Source organism: Elephas maximus, chromosome 3, assembly GCF_024166365.1.
Source record: "Elephas maximus indicus isolate mEleMax1 chromosome 3, mEleMax1 primary haplotype, whole genome shotgun sequence".
Lineage (NCBI taxonomy): Eukaryota > Metazoa > Chordata > Mammalia > Proboscidea > Elephantidae > Elephas > Elephas maximus.
In genome coordinates this window covers 79,047,078-79,066,197 of record NC_064821.1, presented here as the reverse complement: position 1 = coordinate 79,066,197, position 19,120 = coordinate 79,047,078, and the positions used below count along the sequence as shown (strand labels likewise).

The 19,120-nt window shown below is 54.8% G+C and overlaps 1 protein-coding gene across 3 annotated transcripts; it reads right to left on the bottom strand.

The window, feature by feature from the left end:
- Positions 1–2,780: 2,780 nt before the first annotated feature.
- On the bottom strand, positions 2,781–12,619 carry ZC3H12A (zinc finger CCCH-type containing 12A). 3 transcript variants are annotated; one of them, XM_049878795.1, is made up of 7 exons: positions 12,482–12,619; positions 11,774–11,887; positions 11,168–11,642; positions 6,508–6,647; positions 5,291–5,525; positions 4,568–4,674; positions 2,781–4,370 (listed from the first exon to the last, which is right to left on the bottom strand). In XM_049878795.1, the coding sequence occupies exons 3-7, from the start codon at positions 11,608–11,610 to the stop codon at positions 3,496–3,498; spliced, it is 1,800 nt and encodes a 599-aa protein (XP_049734752.1). In that variant the 5' UTR covers positions 11,611–11,642; positions 11,774–11,887; positions 12,482–12,619; the 3' UTR covers positions 2,781–3,495. The 3 variants fall into 3 exon arrangements, with proteins under 3 accessions (XP_049734752.1, XP_049734750.1, XP_049734749.1); XM_049878793.1 differs by lacking the exon at positions 11,774–11,887; XM_049878792.1 differs by lacking the exon at positions 12,482–12,619 and having other exon boundaries at positions 11,774–12,406.
- Positions 12,620–19,120: the final 6,501 nt, after the last annotated feature.

The following is a 19,120-nucleotide window of genomic DNA, read 5'->3' as shown; positions in this document are numbered from 1 at the left end:
TTGCATATTCACTGGTTTCCCCATCAGCTTCTCAGCACCTGGAACCAGGAAAACTAGAGCAGGAAAGAGCAGCAGGGCAGCCACTCGGAGTTTGATCCCGCCCAGCGCCTAAGTGGCTTGAGCTTCCGTGTCAGGGATCACATTCCAGCCCTGTTGCCCTCTCCTTCACAGCTTGCACACACATGAGCCCCTGTGAACCTGGCAGCCATCTTGGGAGGCTGGCAAGGGAGTTGAGGCTTTGTGAGGGTGTGTGTGACACTGGCCCAGGCTACACAGCTAGTGAGTGGCCCTGGAACCCAGACTGCCTCCTCTCTGCTGTCACCATGTGAACTGAGACATCTTCTTGTCAAACCTAGAGAGGCAAGGGTCATTGTTTCCACTTTACAGGTGGGGGAACTGAGGCCCTGGGATTGAATGCTACCGGCCTAAGCTGCTTCAGCGGGCAGAGTAGGCGTAGGGGGAGAAATTCCAAGTTAAAACTCCAGTCATGGGAGACAAACAGCCTGGGCCTTAGGCCTGGCAGCCTCTGAATGGCTCTGCCTAGAAGTCAAATTGAGAAAGAGGCTTGAGGGGAGGTTCCAAACTCTGGATGGCTTGATCTGCTGGGAAAGCACAGGATGCAGGCTCAGGCCGACTGGGGATGAACTGACTCAACCCACCCCAAGCCAAGCCTAGCCTGGGCTGCCACGTGGGCTCTGCCTTCCTTTGTTAGTGCCTGTCAGTGGACCACAGGGCCAGTCACAGCCTCCAGACATTGACCACAGCCAGCCTGGGCCTACTGCCCACTAACCACCTGCTGGTAGGCCCCTACATGGAAGCAGAAGCAGCAAATGACCAAGAGTTCAGCTATGGTCAAGAAGCAAATGTGAGCTGCCAGGTCTGTGGCCATCTGGCTGGTGGGACAGGAAGAGAGGTGAGAGAGCTCCCTACTTCTCCTTCCAGGCCATCCATGAGGCTACTGGCCTCCATGCTCACCACAGTGTGCAGAGGCAGAGGGAACTTGGTAGGCTGGGGCTGCTGGGGCCCCTGCTGCTGAGTAGGTGTGGCGGGGGGAGGTGGTGGCCATCTCAGCTACCGTGCTGGAAGATGCCTCTGTGAATATGTTGTAGACCTAAGAGGGCTGTGAAGGGTGGGGTGGAGGGTACCCCATCTCTCATCCCTGCAGGGGCCTGAGAATGTATCTCTCCTCCTCAATGTTCGTGGGGCCAGGGGACCAGCCCTGACGGCCCTGCCCTAGTCTGTCTCCTCTGAGGAACCTTGGGCAAGTCACTCAGCACTGCCAGGTAGCTGATAATGAATTGGACAATCCAGTATTTTAGCTTCCATAAAGCAAACAAGGGGCCATAAATAATAGCATTTTAATCTGGAATACAGTTCTTGATTGGAAAAAAATATTTTATAAATAAGGCAACATTTCTTTGTGCAGACCAAGCCTCCTGAGGAGGCATCAGATGGGGTGGGGGGCGGAGGCTTTGAGTTAAAGTCGGCTGAAATGATTTCCAGCTTGTGCATGGATCCCTGCTGTAAGTGCAGGCTTCTACAGGACGTTCAGGGTACAGAACAAGGTGGGGCCCCGTGTGCAGGGGGTCGTTTGTGTGGTATCTTCCCCAGCGTGCTGCACAGCTGTTACCTGGGGAAGCAGTTTCTAAAATACAGACAACTATAAAAGCTTCCCCAACATGCCACACAGCTGTTCTGCGGCAAAGCGGTTTCCAAAAAAAATACAGATGCCATAAAAGCTTCATAAACAAAAAGGACAAATTAGGTGAGATATTCAAAGATACAGTTATTAAAAAAAATTTTTTTTTCTATTTTCTCTTCTGATGATGTTTATGTGGGGGTCATTTGACAGCCCAACTTTTCACTTAACTTTCACACTTTATTTTTTCATCTGCAAAAGAAGAGACACGTATTTCTGCGCAGCCTCTTTCCTTCTCAGGTTGGATGAGGTTGAAGTGTGGAGGTAGAAACACCGTTCCACAGAGAGTAACACCAGCCACCTCTTAATGAGCACTTACTATGTGCCAGGGATTGGGTCATGGCCTCCACAGGTACTATCTCATGTAATGTGACAGCCCTGTGAGGTAGGCACCATGACTATCACCATTTCATAGGTGAGGAATCTGAGACCCAGAGGGGGGTAGTCACTTGCCGCAGCTGACATAATCAGTGGCAGAGCCATTTCCTGAATTTGGGACCATGACCCCTGACCTCTTGCTCGGAAGCGTGTCTTCCTCCTCTTGTGTCCATCCATGGCTGCCTCTCCAGGCTGCTCCTGCCCCAGCACTCCCCTGGTCTGCAGGCCTGAGTCTAGAATGCAGTAATAGCTGGGAGGACAGGCCAAGAGCTGAGTGTCCAAGGCCTCCACACACATTCCATCCAATCCATCGCTCCAGAAGCCACCATCTCTCTGCAGGCAGGTTTCCCCTTCCTCCGGTCTTGTTACAGCACAGAAAAGGGAAACAGACCCTTCCTGGGCTCCTGCCACAGGACTGGAAGCCTACTTACACTTCTGCTTCCTAACTTTTGCTCGTCCGCCCCCACCCATGTGTCTTCTGTCTTGAATGGCCACATCCTTCTTCTTGACTATCAAGCCCCAGCCCAAGGCCTCAGCAAAGATACCTGTGCCCCAAACGGACAGCACTCTTGGTGGGCCCCTGAAATGTTCCAGAGAAGGGGTCCGAGAGCTGGTGTGGGCTTAAGGCAGGTCAGAGGGGCACACCTGCTGAGCTTCCGCCACCCAGACCAGCTCAACCCTCCAAACACGACAAAGACAGATCACCGCTCAAAAGGGCTCATGTTTTACTTTATTGATATGCTGTGGGAAATACAGACTTTCCACTGAGGGTATTTTACATTTATACCTGTATACACATATACACATCCCCCCACCCTTGGGCAAGGGCAAGGTGACAGTACAGAGGAAGGGGTAGGAAGAGAGGGTGAGGACAGAGGCCCTTCACCCCCAACAGGGGCAGCGAAGTGAACACATTGGGACAGGAGGTGGGTTATTAAGAAGCATTTTGCTTACTAACATGAAGCCTCGTGCCGGCAGAGCACGGATGAGGCCTCATTGGCTTAGAGGAGGGGCCCTTAGAGGGCAGGCACATGGTGCCCAACTAGCCAGCCAAGGCCGGCGTCCCAGGGACGGGGCGGAGGTAGGGGGCCGTGCACAGGGCCCCCAGCCCAGGCCTCTGAGAGAAAAGAGGGTTTGGGCATCAGCCACGGACCGACGGCCGTTACCGGCAGCGTCTCCTTAAACTACAGAGATACAATGTGTATCAACAGGGTGATCGCTTCTGACCCACTGGGCAGACAGCTAGAGGTGCCACGTGGGCCAGAATCAATCCTACAGTATCTTTGGTTTGTGGGTTCCCTTCCCTACTTTAGTCCTCCGTCTGTCCAGCCGCCAATATGGGCCTCAGGGCTGCCCAAGCCCAGCCCAGCAACCCCTGGAGGCTGGATATGGCCACCCTGCCTGCCACCAGGGCTGGCTTACCCATTGAGGTGCTGGGATTTGTAGGAGAGGATCTTGGCCGCCAACTGCTGGGGGTCTAGGAGCTGCGGGAAGCGCCCCATTACTGCCTCCACCAGATGTGGGGGGAAGACACCACACAGCTTGGTGTATACACTGGCCCGCTCCTTAGCGAGGCTGCCTGCCCCACCCCAGGGGCGCCCATCAGCCCCCGGGCCCTGCACCTGGGGCTCCTGTAGGACTGGGGTGGGTGGAGGCAGTGGGTATGGCTCAGACCAGTACTCTCGAGGTGGGTAGGTGGGTGGCGGGGGTGTGTAGTCAGCAGGCACACTAAAGTGGCCAGCACCCATGGCCCGTCCGAAGGCAGGGAAGGCTGGAGTGGCTGGGAGCTCAGATCCATAGGGGCCATAGCCAGTGTATGGACCCCGAGGGGGGCCTGGCTCCCCAGGACTTCCTCCGCGAACGCCCCACAGTTCTGACATCTGGCTTTCCAGGGAGCCAATCCCTGAGTCCAGGCAATCCTGGGAGGTGTATGGCAGGGAGTCTGGGGTCTGGGGGAACCAGTCTGTGGGCCCGAAGCTTCCACCACTGCCCCCACTAGGTGGGAGGCTTCTGCCCGCTGGGGCAAAAGTCTGCGTCAGACCCTCCCGGCGGGGCCCTGGGGATGCCCGGGCCCCCAGCTTCTTCCCGCTGGTGCTGCACTGGTCACCCTCTGCAGGCAGTGAGTCAGGCTGAGGCGAAGGCGAGGGCCGCCGGCCGCTCTTGTCCTTGCCCGGGGCCCTGGGAGGTGAGAGGCGGGCATTGGCACGGAGCTCGTCAGCCACGGAGCGCTGAGGGCAACTTGGCCGCTCTGGGTGGAAGAATCGGCACTTGATCCCGTAAGTGCATTTCCTCCCTGGAAGAGGAATGACAAGGGACTCTGAGCAGGGGAGCTCCGGGGCAACAGGACAGGAGGGGAGGGCGGCAGCACGGAAATGTGGGGCTGGGGCAGCCAGCTATGGTGGACCCGGAGAGGAAGAACGGGGGGCGGGCACAGGCAGACAGGTGAGAGAGGGAGGGGCAGCGCGAGGAGGGTAGAGTTGGGTCTCTCACCATAGGGGCATGGCTGCTTCCTCTGCTCAGAGGAGAGTGGCTTTTTACGCAGGAAGTTTTCCAGGCTGGGCCCGTGTCGGCCCAGGGGATCATCGGGGGGCATAAACCTGCAGAGGGAGAAAGCCCGTAATGGGTTGGGGGCCATGAAGGGGAATTTCTAATTGCTGAGATGTCGGGGTGGGGAGGGTGCGTGGGCTGGAAGGCAAGTCTGGCTAGGAAGAACAGGAGAACAGCCCCTGAAACCGGTGGCTGCCCAGCAGGGCCCCCGGGACTGTTCTGAGCTCTCAGTGGGGTCTCTCCAAGGTAGTGGAGGAGAATCATCCTCAGTCCAGCGGGCCCCAGACCTCGCGTACCTTTAGGGCAACTCTCATGCTGGGAACTCCAACCGGCAACCCGAATATCTGAATCCAGGGCCTGTGTCCAAACCCCACTGGCTTCTGGACCAGAGATCTAGTGCTGGGAGCTAGGAAGGTCGCCTTGGAACCACTGAACACATCCTGTTATCAATGGTACTGCCCCAGCCCCCTGCCCCACCAGGTCCCACCCTGGTTCATTATGCTGGTGGATGTCTCTCTCTTTCCTGAAGCTGCTGGGATCCAAGGCCAGTGCCCCCAGGGCCAGAGGGTGCCCCGCAGAGCTCCTCCCAGCCCACCCCTTCCCCAGGGCATTTCTGGTTACACCAGGACCAGAGGCCCACCAGGTGCCCTCCAGGATGGTGCGTACTTGTCATTGACGAAGGAGTACATGAGCAGCCGCTCCTCAATGAAGCGCCTCCACTCCTGCCGTTCCCCCTGGAGGTCCCGGTAAGTGTCATTGGACACCACGATCCCATCAGACTCGAAGGCCAGCTTCACGATGAAGCGGTCGTCGTAGCACACCACCCGCTTGCCACCCACGCGCCGTGACGGCGTGAACACCAGGATCTTCTTCTTCTCCAGTTCTCGCAGGATGTACTGGTCTGAGGAGGGGGTGGAGATCAGGTCCAGCCTGGAGCCAGGCCCGAGGGGGTCCCGAACCAGGGATTGTTGACTCTAAGTTCACTAGGGCAGGAGCCAGGTCTACTGAGGCCATGGCTGCACCCTAGCCCCTCACTTGCCCTGCACACACCAGGGGCACGATACCTTACTGACAGAAAACCCAGAACACCTGACAATGAGCTGTACCTCCTGCTCGGAAAGGGCGCCCAAGGCAGAAGCTGGGCCTTTCCTTATCCCCTATTGTCCACTGGGTCTATTTGGGCCAGATGTGGTCTTGGCTTTTGCTGTCACCCAGCCTTGTCCTGCAGGGGTCTGTGGAGGACCCCAGCCTAAGCGCGCCCGGGGAGTGTCGTGGCTCTGCCCTGCCTAGCCTGGAAGAGGCTGCTAGACTCCAACTGGAAAAGTTTACTTTCCCTGAAGCCGGTGGCCCCAGCCAGCCTGCTCCCAGATCTGTTTTTACCCCAGAAGGATAGGGGTCCTTGTAAAAACAGTGATAACAGCCAACATTTACTGAGCACTTACTGTGCGCCAGGCACTCCGCTAAGCACTTCACAGGTACTCCTCATGGGATCATCACAACCACCCTGTGAGGCAGGAGCTGTTAATCACCCCACCCCACTATATTACTGATGACAGCAAGTGGCTCGGAGCAAGGCTGCGTAACTGATCCAGGGTCACAGAGCCAGAAGCAGAACGCTGGCAGCAGCCTCTGCCCAGAGCCCACAGGTAACCACCATGCATACAGCCTCCCTGCACTGGGATGCTGAGGAGGATGTGGGGACTGTTCACGCTGGAGGCAGAAGGCTGGGCAAGGTGCCCCCAGTGACTGCTGTTTAGAACAGGGTTGCTGAGGACAGCCAGAGCTGGGACAGGAAATGCCTGTCCCTGTGTGAGGTCTAGAAGGGTCTCTCTGGGGAGCCCCGGGCTCTTGGGGCAGGGCTCCTGGGGCAGTGGAGCACTCACCTGTGATGGGTACATCAGGCCGGGGCTGTTCCTTCCTCCAGGATGGCACAAATACCGTGATGTCTGTGTGGCCTCGCTCCAGAAACCAGTTCACAGCCAGCAGGATGCCCCGGCAGGAGAAGACCTCCTTGTTCCCATGGCTAGGGGGGCAGAAGAGGGACAAAGTCAGCCCCAGGGGCAGCTGGCCAACCATCCCCTGGGCCTGAGCAGTAGAAGGGAGCGGCGAGCACTCCAGCCCCTGCTGGCCTTCCTGGTGGAGCCTGGGGCTTGGCCCACCACCCTCTGGCTGTGGAGCCCCCAGGCCTGTTCCCTGCCCTGGTTCTCACAAGGATGGCCAGGCTAGGGACTTTCCCTGAGGTTCCATCTCCTGAAAGTGAGGAAACACCCAGGAATCTGGCAGCACTCGCTCCCCACAGTGGGGGAGGGTCAGGAGGCTTGCAACACACCTGGGGGTGGGGGAAAGGCACCGGGATGGTCCCTGCCCTACCCCACTCCAGGCAGCTGCTGAGACCACAGGGGACTCACACCAACACCAAGAGCCGACTGAGGCACCACCGTGATCCTGGCCCGCTTGCTGGCAGTGCTGTGGGGTGGGGGCGGGGAAAGCACCCGATCTGGCTAACTGAAGAGAAACCATATTGTTCTGAATTAAAATTCAGTGCTCGCACAAACCTCCTGGGTCTGGGACCTGGGGAGAGTGAAGGGGAGGGGGCCAGCAATTACGACCTGAAACAAGGAACAGGAAATGACAGACTAGCAGCGCTCCTTTGGAACCTTCAACTTTTGAAAGTGAAAGGACGCTATTTTCCTCTCAAGACTGCCAATTCCCCAAAACGCCTTCTCTTTACCCCTCTCAGGGAGGGCATGACCTATGGCAGGAGGACAGCAGACACTGGGGGACTCGGCTAGCAGGGGAGGCTGGGACGTCCTCCCTGCCTTGCTCTGATGACCACAACCTCCCCCCAGCCAAATCTGGCTGGATCCAGGAAAGAGCCTTAGGTGCCCCTGAGTTGCTCTGGCTCTCAGTTTCTCGTTTCTGTAAAATGGGCCTAGTAGTCTGCAGCTTCATTAGGAAGGGCTAGTGCATGGGGTCCTTACAAGTCAGGGGCTGACTCAACTGCAGCTAACGACAACAACAGTGTCAGTGAGAAAACTCCTGTTCGCTTGAGACGAAAGACAGTTCAGCAAAGTGAGGTTCCAGCCCAGATTTCCTGGGAGCTGAGGGTGCTAGTCGGACCAGGGCTTGGGGCTCTCAGGTAACACCAGGTGACAGGGAAGGGTCTTTGGGACAGGCTGGGGCTCCCTTCCTAGCAGACCAACCCCCTCACCGCCCCCTCGGTGAGCAACTCCGACTCTCATATTTGGTAAATAAAACAGAATAAACGTTACGCAAAAGACACAAGTCCATGGCCGACCACATCCTGTGGGTGGCTTTGGGGGGTGACAGCTGGAGCCCCAGAAAAGTTACAGAGGCAGGCGGGGCAGCTGGGGGTCATGGAGACTGTCCAGGGGTGAGGCTGGGGCTCCAGGGGCTGAAGGTCTCTGTAAACTGGAGGAGAGGCAAAGTCCAACCACAAGACAGCGCTTATTCCTGCATGATCTCCCATCCATTGGCCCTGCTCATAATAAAAGTTAACATTCACTGAGAGCCAGGCGCCAGGCCCTGCTCTGGGTGCTTAACACTTAACCTTCAACAAGCCTATGAGGAGGGTACTATCAATATCTCCCCCTTTTTTTTGTTGGGGGGGTACAAAGCCAGAAAGTAGATTTTATTAACCAGAGAACGCAAAGGAAGGTATTACTCTATCATCCCCTGTTTTCAGAGGGAACTGTAGTCCAGAGAGGGTGACTAGGTTGTCACGGTCACACAACAGGTCACACAACGGTAATGGTAGAACAGAGATGCAAATTCAGACCCTGTGCTCGTAACCACTACAAGTGCTGATGCTTAAAAAAATTGTTGCCATCAAGTGAATTTTGACTCATAGTGACCCTATAAGAGAGAATAGTACTGCCCCATAAGGTTTTCCGAGGCTAAAATCTTTACGGAAGCAGACTGCCACATCTTTCTCCCACTGAGCAGCTGGTGGGTTCAAAGTGCTGACCTAACTACCGAGCCACCAGGGCTCCTTATTTGGGAGAAAGAAGCTTCCCCACTTGCCTTTGAAAAAGGACAAGTGTTAACGGAGGGGCAGGCTGGGAACAGAAGAAATAGTGCACCTGGCAAACTCTTGGTCCTCCTTTGGACCCATATGAGTGTCACCGCCTCCAAGAAGCCTTCCCTAACTTGCTGGGAGGGGTCAGGCCCCTGGTCTGTGCCGTCACAATTCCCCATGCTTCCCCCATCACATTACTGCCCTCCTTTGGGCCTTCTGCTAGGTCTCCCCACAGCCCATGAGGGTGCGGTCCTCTCTGGCGTGGCTCCCGTCTCAGGTATGTAGTCGGCACATGCATCCACCTGCCTCCCTTGGTACACATGTGTGTACACGCATTTGCCCCATCCTAGGCCAGCATTGTCAAGCCTTGGGACCTAGTGGGATGTCAAAGGCTTCCAGGGCAGTACACTGCCTCTAGGCACTGAAAACTTTGGCTGGGGACCAGTCTGCTGTCAGCAGCACCAGCCCCTGGAACAGCCTCTCAGCAGTCAACAGGGCCCTACAGTCGGTCGAAGTAGAACACAGGTTTTAGTACCTTGAATGGAGCCCAGACATTGCTCTCCTGGGCCTGGCTGGAGGCCTCCCTACAGCTAGCTTTCATCCCTCTCCCTGCAACAAAGGAAGCCCTGCTGGCAGAGAGAACTGACATCCCCCCACCCACTAGGTCAGGGCCCCAGCCAGCTAAGGCAAGCACGGGTATGGACGTGTGAGTGTGCGGAGACCCAGCTCAGCCGTTCCAGGTCCAGGACAGAGGGCAGGGTAGGGCCAGGCTCTCCAGGTGAGAAGAGAGGCCGGGGTTGGGCCCCGCAAGTGGAGAAAAATTCCCTTAGAAGGAAACAGAGGTGAATTTCCCCACGATTTGCATATGGTGGGGGCTGGCCTGCCTGCCCTTAGGGGCGAGGGGGCGGCAGGGCAGGAACCCAGTAGCAGCTCAGACAGGAAGCTTGAGGCTGGAATTCCCCTCCTGCCACTGCCCTAGCTCAGAAAGCCCCGTCGGCTCAGCCTCTCAGGCCCGCTCCCCTGGTCCCCCTCCACCGCCCGCCCCTCCCTCCCAGGCCCCTCCTCCTCCTGCTAGGATACAAACACACAGCACATGGTGGCCCCAAGGGCTCAGCTACTCCAGCCCAGACTCACCCCCCACCCCCAAGGAAGGAGACACTGTGCCATCCCAACTCCTGACCCAGGCACACGCAAAGCACAGGTTGTGACCAGCCGCCCTGGCACATGGGAATTGGCTTTGCTCAATCTCAGCCCATTTCCGAAATGGAAGACTGACTGGCAGGCAGCAGCAAGAGGGCTGCCAGCATGAATGCAGGGAGCGGGGCTAGAACCAGCCAGAAGGCTGACTTGCCTGGCTAGGCTGTGAGTGGGAGGGGCCAAGCGCTGTGGAGGGCAGAGGCTGACGTCATGGCCACCTCAGGCAGCCCACCTGTGAGTTCCTTCCTGCCTGGGGTCTCCCTGACCACACCAACAGGAACTCTTCCCTGTGAGAGATCCACCCAGCCCTGACTCACCCACTGCCTTGGAGAAAACTGGGAGAAAGTAGGGCCAGAGGGTGGGGCCTGGAGTGAAGGCAGAAGTCTGGGTTCCCTGAGGCCAGTGGCCTGGTCCTCTGCCCCCACCCCACCCCCTGTGACAGCCTGTGTCGGGGCACTGGGAGTACTGGGGCCCAGTCCTGGCTCTGGCTCTGGGTAGCCTGGCACAGCCCAGTCCTTCCTAGGCAGTTCCAGCAGAATCAGAAGGACTTGAGTCACAGCTCACCTGAAGTCAGAGCTTCAGGCCACCACCTGCACCTCCCAGTGACAGAGCCAGATCCAGCCTCAAGGTGACTCCTGGTCACAACCACAAAGGCCTCAGCAGCTGGGAGCCCGGGTCTGGGACAACACAGTCTCAGAAGTCCCAGCCCTGAATAATAATGTTTACTGAGCACTTACTACTCACCAGGCTTTGTGCATTCACTCCTCACAACTATCACCTGGGGAGTGGGGAGTACTGTTAGGCCCATTTTATAGATGAGGAAATAAGGCTCAGAGAGGTTAAGTGACTGGCTTATAGTTTACACAGCTCTTACACAAATAAGCTGGGATTCAAACCCAGGCATTTTAACACTGGAGTCCACAGTCTAATCCACTGCACTACACTGCCTCGTATCCAGAAGAGGAATTGAGACGGTGAAGAGTTGTGGCACTCAGGGAAAGATCCACAGCACAAGGTGACCGCTGGAGTCAGAAAGAACTGGGTTCGAATCCTTGCCACACCACTTACCAGCAGTGCAACCACAGGCAAGCCTTTGAGCCTATGTCCTCATCTGTAAACATTCCTCTCAAACCCACCTCAAGATGTCAGAAGATTAAGGGAGCCTGCTGGCACACAGTAGGGCCTCAATAAAGGGCTTTCCCTTCTTCTAGACCAGTCCGTGGGAAGAGGTCAGACTCCTAGAGCCAGGACATGGTCACCATGCCCAGCTGCTAGTCATGAGTCTTGGCCACAGAAGTGACACATACCTCATGGCTACATTGCTCCCATCAATGACCACAGGTCTCAGGTCACTGCTCTCCTTGTCCTCTTCAGGGGGTGAAGGCTCCAGAGTGACAGTCTTGCGGGTACCCCCGCCCCGGGGGACCAGGGGCAGCTGAGGGCAAGGGTCTGATGAGACCTGGTGCTCCCGTTCGGCAGCTGGACCATGTTTCACCAGCTCGCCCAGCACTGTGTTGGTGTCCGCCTGGACTCCCAGCTTCTGCAGGACACTGTGGATCTCAGTCGATGAGTAGCCCAGTTTCCGGAAGAAGTCCACCTTCATCTGTAGCTCCGCAGCCGATGCCTCCTCAGTGGCCGGCTCCTGGGCCAGCCCGGAGGTTCCCTGCCAGCTGTGGCTGTCCCCAGGCTCCCAAAAACTCATGGCCGGGCTGGCTGCCTTGACGGGCCTCTCTCCACAGGGGGCGCTCATAGTTCAGACTCCTGGCAGGCACCTGTCAGCTCCTGCAAGACAACCGTAAAGGTCAGGGGTGGGAAACCGTGCTCTCTCCCACCTCCTCTCCCCCTCCTGCCCCACCCAACACGATGAAGCAGCATCCACCTACGGCCCTGATTAGAGCCGCCTTCTGTATTACCTTATGCAGTGCTCTCAAAAGCTCTCCGGGAGAGGGGGTGTTCTTCCCATCATATAGAGAAGGAAACTGAGGCACAGGGCCATTAAGAACTTCCTCCCGTCTTCCAGCTGTTAACTGGTGGCGCAAGGGTTTGAACTCAGTCGGTCTGACTCCACCTCCTATCCTACGCCCACCCCCACGCCAACCCTGGGGACCTAAAGGCTAGGGGGGCCTCAGAGGACCTCGCCGCGCCCCGACAGCTGCGGGGCGGAGCCTTCACTGGAAACCTAGAGTTGGACGTGCGCTCGGAAGCCGGGGCTTCCCCTCTGCGGCCGTCGCCTCCGCCTATCCGCACAGCACTCAGGGCCCAGGCCCAGGCGGCGCAAGGCCAGTAGGGCCGCACTCCCGGGCCAGGGGCGGGCAAGTTTCCGAGGCGACCCACCGTTGAGAAAAGTTGCTGGGAAACTCTGGTTGGCCGCCGGCCGCCGCTGACGCGAAGGCTGTCCTGGCCCCGAGACCCGCGCGCGCTCGGCTCCCCCGCCCGTCCCTCGGCCCCGCTCCCCGGGTTCTCCTAACTTGAGCTAAGTTGGAGGGGCTCCTGAGGACGGATATGCCTCGGGGGGACGAGCCCTACGTCCCTCTCGCTGTAATCGGACCCAGCTGGAGCCCTCCCCACCCTCCTCCGACCAGACCCCAAGGCCCGCGCCCCTCCCCGCCGCGCGCTCTCACCCCGCCGTGCGCCAGCTGCGGCCCGCGGCGTCTCCATGGGGCCGAGTCCCGGGGGCGAGGCCGGCGGCGCCTTTATACCGGACTGTGGGCGGGCAGGTGGCGTTAAGGACAGTGACGCGGAAGCCGGGCAAAGGAGGCGAGAGCCGCTCGGGGGATCCGCGGGGAGGGAGGGGGCGGAGCGGCCACCGCCCCTTCCTGCTCCGCCCCCGCCCCGCCCCGGCTCCTGGCCCCGCCCCCGCGGCCCAAGGGCTCCCGGCCAGGCCCGGAATCCGGCCGGTGGGGGCGCGTCGGGCGCTGGCGGAGTCGGGGCTCCGGGACGCTGCCCCTTCCCGGTGCCTCCAGGCCCGGGAGACGAGGAGACTAGGAGAGGAGCCCGGCCGTAAGGGTGAGGTAAGCCATAGAGAGCCAGGTATACGCACGTAGTCATAAAAAAAAAAAATACATTGATACAAATACGGGTACAGCCACGTACATTCAGACCTAAGAACACTTAACAGGTACATCCTGACGGACAAAAGATACAGTCAGGTACACGTTGAGTGAATCAGGTACACAGAGGTAAGTCCATAGTTACTCCAGACAGACACTTTCCAGATGGAGACAGGAACACTCCACAGGTACACCCTGACTGGTGCAGGTATATTCAGGTACACCCTTACTGAAGCAGGTGTACAGAGGTGGGACCACACCCAGGGCCAGGTACACTTTTTGTGAAATCAGTGCTGAGATAGAAAGACAGGTACAACCAGCAGATGCACAATGACTGAGGAGAAAACCAGGCAAAGGTAGCTACACTTAGACCAACCACCAGGTGAGTGGTCACAGAATGCTGCCTTAACACTCATGGGCTCCCCCTTCCTCCCCCACCAGAGGCAGCACCCACTCCTTCACCAGGATGCTTTTAAGTTCCCAGGTCAATCAGTCATGGCCCCTCACATGCACAGCACTTCACAGTATCCACGTATGGGCTTAGGTGAGGGAGGCAGAGGTTATTATACACATTTAACCGAAGAGAAGACAAATCTAGAAACGGCTAAGTTGCCCCAGCTAGAAAGACTTAAAACTGGGAACGAGAGCTCCCATTCCTGTGCCACGTCTGTGACCACCAGTGACCTAGGACCAAGGGGAGACTCTTCTGGTGCGGGGGGGGGGGGCTGACACCTGCTCCAAAGAGACCTTCCGTGTGGGGGGTGAGGCAGGACAAAGAAAACACAGAACCCGCAAGCTAGAGGACAAAGCCTCTGCGGTGCTACCGGCTCACTTTGCAGATGGGGAAGCTGAGGCCCAGTAAGCCAAAACACTCAAAACTGAGTGCTTACTGTGTGCCCATACTTTACATACATTATCTCTGCCTTTATCATAGGCATGTGTCCTATAAGGTAGGTAAACTGTCTGTCATCAAGTTGATCCTGACTCATAGCGACCCTGTGGGATAGAATGGAACCGCCCCATAGAGTCTCCAAGGCTGGAAATCTTTACAGAAGCAAACTGCCACATCTTTCTCCCATGGAGCGGAGTGGAGGGAAAGTTGAACCACTAACTTCTTGGTTAGCAGCTGAGTGCTTAACCACTGTGCTACCAGGGCTCCTATAAGGTAGGTATTAGTGTTATATTCCAAATTTGTATACATGTATGTGACACCTTTGAGTTGTGGTGTTGATGAAGAATATTGAATATACCATGGAGTGCCAAAAGAACAAACAAATTTGTCTTGGAAGAAGTCCAACTAGAATGCTCCTTAGAAGCAAGGATGTCGAGACTTCGTCTTACATACTTCGGTCATGTTGTCAGGAGGGATCAGTCCCTGGACATCATGCTTGGTAAAGTAGAGCATCAGCGAAAAAGAGGAAGACCCTCAATGAGATGGATTGACACAGTGGCTACGACATCGGGCTCAAGCATAACAAGGGTTGTGAGGATGGCGCCGGACCAGGCAGTGTTTCCTTCTGTTGTGCATGGGGTCGCTATGAGTCAGAACTGACTCGATGGCACCTAAGAACAACAACACACGTACAGCTTGACGAATAACAGTAATCATAATAAAACGTCCATGTATCCGTTCAAAAAAAACCCTAAACCGTGAATCAACTCTGACTCAGGGTGACCCCAAGTGTGTCAGAGCAGAACTGTGCCCCACAGGGTTTTCAGTAGCTGATCATTCGGAAGTGTGTCTCCAGGCCTTTCTCCTGAGATGTCTCTGGGTGGACTTGAACTGTAAACTTTTCTGTTGGCAGTAAATATGTTCACTGTTGGCACCACCCAGGGACTTCATGTTTCCATCACATGACTTAAATTGGCCAGTAGCGTTACCTTTGAGGTCCTCTGGGCGCTCCCCTTCTACCTCTACTGTTACAACCTCTTCTCCCCACCCTGAAGGACACTTTCCTTAATTTTGTCTTAACTGTGCTAATAATTCCCTTGATTTTCTCTTAGTTTTACCACCTTTGTATGGATCTCTAGATGATATTTTAGTTGTGCTTTTTGTTTTTTCTAGTGTATATAGTTGGGATCATTCTATAGTTCTATGACTTCCTTTTTTCACACAGCATTATTTTTTTTGAATCCATCTCTGTTGCCTGTACCTTGAATTCATTTATTTAACTATTGAATAGTATTCCGTTTTGTGAATATACCACTAGTTAGTGATCTAGCTCCTGTTGTTGGATATTTGGGTTGTTTCTAGTTGGGTTTTTTGTGTTGTTGTTATTACAAAGAGTGTGCTTTGGATATTCAGTTCTTGTGTGTGTCTTTTAATGCAATTGTAGAGTTGAGAAAAGTGACTCTCAGAGATTCAGAAAGGTGAAGTGACTTGCCTAGAGTCACTGAGCTGGTGGAGTGGACTTCACGTAGCTCCCTCCAAGGCAGCCCGTCTCCTAGTCTATACTGCTGGTCTACACTGCTGGTTCTAGGAGGTCACAGAAGATCCCGGGCAGGAGTGAGTGCACGTTTGTAGCTGGGTCCTGATGCTGTTCCTCTGGGCTTGCCTGACTCGACCTAGCCTGCTTTGTTACTTGCTCATCGTTGAAGACCCCAAAGTGTCCCCTCTTCTGTGCCCCCACTCCTGCACAGCAACCCCAGGGGTGGCAGGCCAAGGAGAGAGGGAACATAAGTCCCCCGGCTGTGTGTCAGACCCTGTACACTAGGCACCCCACAAGTGTCACACCATGCCAGCTGAGCGCTATACATAACTGTATCTCTGGTCTTCACAACAGCCCCTCTTACAGAGGAGAGCTCAGTGACATCAGGCATTTATTCATTGTAGTAATAGTAACCACCTTTAGGATAGTAAAAAGATTAAGTGACTAAATGGCATGTCCAAGTTAACAATAATGATGATATATCAATCCCAGTAATAATATGTTAACTTGCAGACAGCAGGGCCAGGGCCAGGTGCCTTGCAGATGCTTCTGTCCCTTTGCACATGCCTCTCCCTCTGCCAGGAGTGCCCTTCGCTTCTCCCCTCCCTACTGCTGCCCAGCCGATTCCATTCTTCTTTTCGATGGTGTCACCTCCACCTTGAGGCCTGCCGAGACTCCTCGTGGTGAGTCGCTTCCTCCACCAGGTTCCCACAACACCCAGCTTCTGTCACTACATGCTGTGCCGTATTGTAATTGCCACCTGGGACCTCCTGTAGGGCCAGGTCTGGGCTGGGACTCCGCCCCTGCTCCCGGGGGCCCCCCCCCCGCGCTGCCCAGCGCTGTGCCAGCGGGAGCCGGAGGAACCGGCGATGAGTCACGCAGCTCCCTGCCCTCCCAGAGTTAGCCGCAGTCTCACTCTCTTCCGGCTCATGAGGCGGCCGGCTCCTTCCAGCAAAGCCGACTCCCTTCTGCAGAACTCAGTGCTGCCCTGGAGAACCCCTTCTCCACTTAAAGCTGGATTTTGCAAACCTTGGCCCCAGTCTCTGGGTGCCCTCTGGAGCTTAATGGTGCAGAGCCCACGCACCTCCTGTCTCCCTCCTTCCTTCCCGTCTCACCTGCTGGGCTTGCTGACTTCCGTCCTGGAGCCTGCCTACCCTCTTGCTACCTGCCCACACCTGCCCGGCCAGCTTGGGCGGGGTCTGCTGCACTCCAGGACCTGTAGCCCTGGAGGTGAGGGAGGGAGCTGGAGCGGGAAGGGCCGCAGGAACTACCTTTGCCTCCAGTTGCTCCACTGGGCAGCTCCGGCTGACAGTGGCAAGGACACAGGAGTCCAGCCACTTCAGTAGCGGGTGGGTGGGCTGCCCGGAGCCTTAGCAGAGTGGCAGTAGAGATAACAGTTAAATTGAACAAGGCCATGAGATCATTTAGTGCTCATGTACTACTTCCAGATGAATGCAGTTAGGTAAAGATGTTCTCCTGTGTTTATTTGTAAAACAAAGGGTGGGCTTTTGTGCAGTACAGAAGTCCTATTGCCCTTTAAAAAGAGGATTTTTTAGCATGACTACCAGTATAATCCCAGAAAAAAATTGTCTGTTTCGTATGTTAAAAAAAAAAAGAAAAATTCAACAAGGGATCTTGGAAGTGGAGAAAGGGCCAGGCTTCTCCATGTGTAGAGACTCTTGGTTTACTAAATAATTGTTAAAGCAGAGCTACGAAAATGGAGGTATGTTTTAAACGATAATTGAAAAAATTAACTTTTCATCACATACTCAAATACAGCGCAATACATTTGGGCTATTGACAAGACAACTGGAGGATTTACTTTAAAAATATGTTATTTCCTCGCAGAAATGGCTACTTCTAGGGCCAAGGCAGGAAAAGATAGGCTTGGAGCGTCTTGTGGTGCCAGAGGGGAAGAAAGTGCTCAAAAAACAAAAGGATGGGTCATGTCAAAGGGACACAGAAGTCAAGAGAGCGTCCAGTGGCCAGAGCTGGAATGCGTAGAGCAAGAGAATAGGTAATACAGTATTGGATTATAATTCAAAAGCATAAAACAAATGTCTGTAAGTCTGAAAAAAACCAAACCCATTGCCATCGAGTTGATGTTGACTGTCTTAGTCATCTAGTGCTGCTGTAACAGAAATACCGCAAGTGGATGGGTTCAACAGAGAGAAATTTATTTTCTTACAGTCCAGCAGGCTAGAAGTCTGAATTCAGGGCATCAGCTCCAGGGGAAGGCTTTCTCTCTCTGTCAGCTCTGGAGGAAGGTCCTTGTGATGCATCAGCCTTTCCTTGCTCTGGGAGCATCTCAGCACAGGAACTCAGGTCCAAAGGCCATGCTCTGCTCCCCACACTGCCTTCTTGGTGGTATGAGGTCCCCAACTCTCTGCTTGCTTACCTTTCCTTTTTATGTCTTGAGCGATAAAAGCTGGTGCAGGCCACACCCCAGGGAAACTCCCTTTAGGTTGGATTGGGGATGTGACCTGGGTAAGGGTGGTGTTACAATCCCACCCTAATCCTTTTTAACATGAAATTATAATCACAAAATGGAGGTCAACCACACAATACAGGGAATCATGGCTCAGCCAAATTTTGGGGGACATAATTCAGTCCAGCTCATAGCGACCTTATAGAACAGAGTAGAACTGCCGCCATAGGGTTTCCAAGGCTGTAATCTTTATGGAAGCAGTCTGCCACATCTTTCCCCTGAGGAACACCTGGTGGGTTCAAACTGCTGACCTTTTAGTTTTAGTTAGCAGCGGAGCATTTAACCACTGTGCCACCAGGGCTCCTTCCACAAGTCCAGGCTGATATATATTATTGAATGAATAAATAAATAAATAAATGGAGGAGAAGAGCCTAATCGTCCTTACAGAAAAATTCCAAATAATATATGTAAAAATTACCCCCCAGGAGGTCGTAAAAGCTTTCGAGCAACCATCTAAGATACATCTATTTATTGGTCCCATCCCACTAGGAGCAAAGGAGGATGCAGAAGACCAAAGACACAAGGAAAATACTAGCCCAAAGGACTAAAGGACCAAATGAACTGCGACTCCACCAGCCTGAGACCAGAAGAACTAGATGGTGCCCAGCTACCAAAATGGCCATCCTGACAGGGAACACAACCGAGAGTCCCAGACAGAGCAGGAGAAAAATGCAGAATAGAATTCAAATTCATGTAGGAAGACCAGACTTAATGGTCTGACAGAGACTGGAGGACCCTTGAAACTATGGCCCTCGGACCCTCTGTTAACCCAGAAGTGAAACCATTACCAAATGCCTACTCTTCAGACAAAGATTGACACCACTATAATACAAAAAATAATACACGTGAGGAACGTGCTTCTTAGTTCAGTCAGATTTAAGAGACCAAATGGGCAGCTCCTGTCCAAAAGCAGGATGAGAAGGCAGGAAGGGACAGGAACTGGAAGAATGGACACAAGGAACCTGGGATGGAAAGGGGGAGTGTGCTGTCACATTGTGGGGATTACAACCAATGTCACAAAGCAATATGTATATAAATTTTTGAATGAGAAATTAACTTGAGCTGTAAACTTTCACCTAAAGTACAATAAAAAAAAAAATTACCCCCCAGGAAGTGGAGTTTAATTACCGCCCACCCCCCAACTTGAGTGTGGGCTGGGCTTAGTTAATTGCTTCCAAATAATAGAATGGGGACAGTGGTGGTTCGGTGGCAGAGTTCTCACCTACCATTCCGGCCAGCGCACCTTATGCACAGCCACCACCCATCATTCACTGGAGGCTTGCGTGTTGCTAT